The 5,237-nt window shown below is 53.1% G+C and overlaps 1 protein-coding gene across 2 annotated transcripts; it reads left to right on the forward strand.

Annotated features, from left to right (window-relative positions):
• The first annotated feature begins 372 nt into the window (after positions 1 to 372).
• Positions 373 to 5,009, forward strand: LOC133919673 (probable galacturonosyltransferase 15). Of its 2 annotated transcripts, XM_062364149.1 has the most exons (6): positions 374 to 1,015; positions 1,129 to 1,190; positions 2,362 to 2,532; positions 3,283 to 3,852; positions 3,953 to 4,267; positions 4,346 to 5,009. In XM_062364149.1, exons 1-6 carry the CDS (start codon positions 820 to 822, stop codon positions 4,622 to 4,624), a joined length of 1,593 nt encoding a protein of 530 aa, XP_062220133.1. In that variant the 5' UTR covers positions 374 to 819; the 3' UTR covers positions 4,625 to 5,009. The 2 variants fall into 2 exon arrangements, with proteins under 2 accessions (XP_062220124.1, XP_062220133.1); XM_062364140.1 differs by having other exon boundaries at positions 373 to 1,015; positions 3,953 to 5,009.
• Positions 5,010 to 5,237: the final 228 nt, after the last annotated feature.

Raw genomic sequence — 5,237 nt, forward strand, 5'->3', positions numbered from 1 at the left:
TCGGTCATGCCGTGAATGGTGAGAAGCACTGAATCAATGCCGTATGGGTTTGATACTGGCAGAAGTGCATCTCCGATCCGGAGCTGTGAATAGCTCTGCCCATTCTCTTCACGAGTACTAGTGCCATTAGCATCGTCATCAACTTCGATCGACTGGCCACCTCCATGCGGCGTTGAAACAAGCCCACACACCGTCACATGGAGATTTCGTACGTTGAGCCGGACAAGTCACATAATGCGAGCGCTAAACCTAACGATCTCGTGAGAGCGAGACGCGGCACTGCACCAGCGGATAAGCGGTAGGCATCGGCCGGGCCCCGCGAGGCGGTCTCGGCTCATGGAAGCCTGCATGTCACCGTAGGGTTCTGTCGGTGGTCTAGCTCAGGGCCCCCGCGCGCAAGCCAAAAAAAAATCGAGCAGGTCGCTTTCCGGGGGTCAAATCCGGCAACCCCATCGCCCATTCGCCCCGCCCCGCCCCCGCTCTGCAGAATTCCATTTTCGCCAACAGTGCGCCGCTCGCCGGCCTTCGCTTCGTTTCGTTTCGCCACTCTCTTTCGCCACCTCCCCGCTCCCCCACTCGCAGCTGATTCTTACAACTCCTCGCACCACTTTGTTCTCCGTCTCCCCGCGTTCCCACTTCACAGTTCCCACCCACGCGGCGTGGTAGCTTGCTATTCCCACACTGCATCCCCCAACATAAATGAGCTTCGTTGCTCAACCAGGCGCTTGGGCCTAGATAGACAGCTTAGTAGGTTTTCATGAGCAGCGGAGAGCCGGCAGGAGGCAGCCTCGTTAAGAGCGAGTTGTTAAGTGGCTGGCAATGAGGGTGTACATCACGGCGGCCGCTGACGACGTGATGAAGCCCAAGGCGCCGCCGCCTCAGCAGCAGCAGCAGCAAGCGGCGCGGCGCGGGTGCCGCTCGGTTGTCGTCACGGGGCTCCTCGCCGGGGTGCTCCTCTTCCGTGCCGCCCTCCTCGCCATCGAGGCCGGCGCCTCCCTTTGCCCTTCCTCGACAGGTAAGTACTAGTGGACCGCCACCTCACAGTAGCTACCGTGCACACACGCGCGCGCGCGCACTGCTCGTTACTCCATTTCCATGCGCAACCTCGATGCGGGATTCATGTTTCAGGATGCCTGGACTGGCGAGCGGGGCTGGGGGACTGGCTCTACGGCGGCGGCGACGCGATGGAGGTGAGTTCGAGCTCGCTGCCCTGGGTCCTGACTGGCTTGTCGTGTGTTAGGCTCGCGTTAGTTCGGTGCGAGCCAAATCGTGTTAGGCGTCGGAGTTTTTGACATTTTTTACGTCCCCCGCCGCGGCGCGGAATGGGCGACGCCGCACGCAGCTCCTCACGCGGTTGCGCGATTTTTATGCGGTTCGGCTCGTGGGCACTCACTTGGCAGTAAGCGCCATTCACGGGAATGGAATGTTAGGACCGGGTGGCCAACACGTCACGGGGTTCTGGAGGGCTCCGACCACGTGGCCGCCCGCGCTGTCTTACTGACAGGTAGGTCGTGTCGGCCGTTCGGTCTGGCCCAGTCGTCGTACTTGCGGTGAAGTTGCAGAGTTGCAGTCACAGGGCTTGGCGGTTGTCGACGCACTAACCGAGTTCGAGTTGCTAGCAGTACTACCCAATGGGCAATGGCCAATGCTGCATCCTGTGTCATCCTTTTTTTTTTTTACTTTTGCAGTCGCCACCCGTTCCATTTCCAGTCCAAGTCCAATTGAATTCAGATGCGTAGAATCCAGTGCAAAAGCAGGGCTCACACAAAGCTAAATGCACAGTACTGTTCTTCCCTTTGATAAGCTCCGTGTAAAACGGTCGTGAATTATTAGTATTTCTTTAGTCAAGTCATGCCCAAAAAAACTGCCTAATTGGACCAGGGGTACTACGATCTCTATGGATTGGGACTACCGCTTGTAGCTAGGTTCGTGTGATATTATTCCGTGCGGGTCCTACGAGTTGGTGGCGGCTTTGGGACATTGTGTTGCCAGCCGCTACGGAAACCGGACCCTTGCCCTAGTGTCCTGTTCGATAGGATTTCCTTGCGATCCAGCTCGGATGATGGGGCCTTGCGTTTGGAGCTACGTGGATTTTTCGAGCGGTCGTGGACTTGTGGCCCGTGAGTGGTGCATCCATGCATCCCCAGTGTGGTTTCTCGCGATCTATATCGTGCTGAATAATGTCTGCTTTCATGTGAAAAAAAAACCTACGTAATACTTGATCATTGGTTGAGACGGTTATTTTGTGCTACTGGACATGTACTGTAGTACACTGAGGGATGCTCATGTACTATGCCTGGTCCTCAACTATAAGCAAAGACTATTGTTAACGTTTGTTAGCATGGTCCGTGGAACGATCAGGAATTTATGACCGAATGGAAGAGGAGCCACAGGGAAGCCACCCTGTTGGATCCCGTGGTGGTGGACGCAGCACCGGATTCCTTGGACGGCCTCATGGCGGAGATGAGCGCCATGACGGCGTCCTACGATCGGCTTGACATGGAGGCCGTCGTGATCAAGATAACGGCCATGGTATGTACCGTAAACTTATCAAATCATGTTCCGGCGCATTCTCTGTTATGGCGTTTACTAATCCTTACTGAAGTTTTGATAAGCTGGCATCGTGCTTGCATGTTAGCACTACCTTTAGATCAAGTTAGTGCTTTCAGCTTTCCACGGCAAAAGACCGCATCATATGGTCTGCCTTTTCGCGCATTCTATAGGCTAACGTATGGCGTACGTGTACATTACTTATCATGATCATGCTTTGGAATTGTCAAACATGCAAACCGGTAACTATTCGGACATGCCAGCCTGGGGCCGTATGGGTTTGAGCCCTAGAATCAGCTGGTAAGATCAGTACCTTCGGGGGAAATCAAGGGCGCTTGATAGGGATCTAGATTTTTGATTTTTTGAACTTATCATATTCAGTTTAAAGAAATTTAGATATGAAACTAGATGGATCGTGGATATTTGGTTGAGTGATTTAGTTTTTAATTTAGATAAAAAATAAATGTTTAAACTGTTTTATTATACAAACTCTAGATAATATATATCTTGGATCTGAAGTAGTGCCAAACGGATTTTAAGATCAGTACTTCTGGGGATCAGCCTGGGGCAAACAATTTGGCAGGCCACGGCCCTTGTTAAAGAGATTCGGGAATTTTTTTTTATACTAGTGCAAAATGAACTGTTTCTTGTGAAATTTCCACGACTTCTTTCATTCCAGAGATTATGTATTTACAAGAACTGTACTCTTGGGGACAATTATTTTCCCCACAGCTGTTGAAGATGGACCGGAAGGTAAAGTCATCAAGGATCCGGGCTCTGTTCAACCGGCACCTGGCTTCGCTGGGCATCCCCAAGAGCATGCACTGCCTCACCCTGCGGTTGGCCGAGGAGTTCGCGGTGAACTCCGCGGCGCGCTCCCCCGTGCCGCTGCCGGAGCACGCCCCTCGCCTGACCGACGCCTCGTACCTCCACGTCGCCCTCGTGACCGACAACGTGCTCGCAGCCGCCGTGGCGGTGGCTTCCACCGTCGGGAGCTCCGCCGACCCGACCAGGCTGGTGTTCCACGTCGTCACCGACAAGAAGAGCTACGTCCCCATGCACTCGTGGTTCGCCCTGCACCCGGTTTCGCCCGCGGTCGTCGAGGTCAAGGGCCTTCACCAGTTTGACTGGCGTGACGGCGATGTCATCGCCTCTGTTATGAGGACGATCGAGGAGGTTCAGAAGAGCTCGCTGGATTTTCACCAGTGTGATGGATCAGCTGAGAGGGAGAACAGAAGGCTAGAGGCCTCGAAGCCAAGCACGTTTTCGCTTCTGAACTATCTCAAGATCCATCTCCCAGAGGTAAATCGAAGGAGGCATAGTCACCTTTGATGAATGAAGTGATGGCATATGTTGTGTGCTACATTTGGCATCTGATCATCTGCCGCGTTTGCTTGAGCAGTTCTTCCCTGAGCTTGGGAGGGTCATGCTCCTCGACGACGACGTCGTGGTGCGCAAGGACTTGGCCGGGCTGTGGGAGCTGAACCTCGACGGGAACATCATCGGCGCGGTCGGCGCACACCTTCACGACGCAGACGGCGGTGGCACCTGCATCGACAAGACCTTTGGCGATCACCTGAATTTCTCTGACCCTGCAGTATCATCACTAGGCCTCCGCAGTTCGCAGTGCGCGTGGTCTTGGGGCGTCAACATCGTCGACCTCGATGCATGGCGAAGAACAAATGTTACCAAGACGTACCAGTTCTGGCTACAAAAGGCAAGTTCTTGTCCCGAAACCCTGAACATTGAGCAAGCAGTTCTTAGTCATACTGAGATTCCGTTGCGTCATGTGCAGAACCGGGAATCGGGCTTCAGGCTGTGGCAGATGGCCTCGCTGCCGCCGTCTCTGATAGCGTTCGACGGCCGGGTGCAGGCGGTCGACCCGCTGTGGCATCTGCCGGGCCTCGGCTGGCGCATGCCGGACGCCGAACTGGTGCAGTTCTCCACCGTTCTGCATTTCAGCGGGCCGCGGAAGCCGTGGCTGGAGGTCGCGTTCCCGGAGCTGCGGCAGCTGTGGCTCGGCCACTTGAACGTGTCAGACAGTTTCTTACAAGGATGCGGTGTCGTCGAATAACAGTAAATTAAACACTAGAAAATCGGGTTGAGAAGAAGAGAAGCACAGTAACTTTGTCCAAGATACTGGGTGCAGAGCTGGGGTTCTGAGGAGAGGGAAGTAGGTGTTGCCTTCAGTCTCTCCGCGCCTTCAGTCTCTGCACACGACATGCCGAAGTTAGTTCAGTGTGACACTAAAACTACTCGTGATGTAAGTATAGACCAAGGGGTATACTTATTTTCGGTAACAGGACAAAACTTAGCAATGGACAAGCGGTGACAATATTAGTTGGGCTAGGCGACTAGCGATCGGTGCCATAGCTTTATTCTACATGAAAGTGTGTTGCACGGTTGTTTTAAGTGGATATAACTATTTTTCAAACGTTTTAAAGCAACTTCCTTTTCAATTGTCATCCTAGAACCTTGGCGTAAGTTGTTTTCAATCGCTTGAAAATTAGTAACTCTCTCATTTTAACGTTCTATATGCACTTGCAACCTAAGACTGGATTTTACGAATCTTAGCACAGATGAGCCTCTATCAGACCCCTGCTTCAAGGTTCAAGCTACATTTTTCGTTTGGCATTCTGGAGCTATCTTTTTATTTTTAGCGAATGGAGTTAGCTTTGATGGTACAA

Source organism: Phragmites australis, chromosome 1, assembly GCF_958298935.1.
Source record: "Phragmites australis chromosome 1, lpPhrAust1.1, whole genome shotgun sequence".
In the NCBI taxonomy this organism is placed as follows: Eukaryota; Viridiplantae; Streptophyta; class Magnoliopsida; order Poales; family Poaceae; genus Phragmites; species Phragmites australis.

What these genes read in the sequence shown, in the direction of transcription:
- LOC133919673 (XM_062364140.1), top strand. Translation starts at nt 820, where the DNA reads ATGAGGGTGTACATCACGGCGGCCGCTGACGACGTGATGAAGCCCAAG. An exon ending in TGATCAAGATAACGGCCATG is followed by an intron (nt 2,533 to 3,282) that starts GTATGTACCGTA and finishes TTTTCCCCACAG; the next exon opens with CTGTTGAAGATGGACCGGAA. An exon ending in TCAAGATCCATCTCCCAGAG is followed by an intron (nt 3,853 to 3,952) that starts GTAAATCGAAGG and finishes TTGCTTGAGCAG; the next exon opens with TTCTTCCCTGAGCTTGGGAG.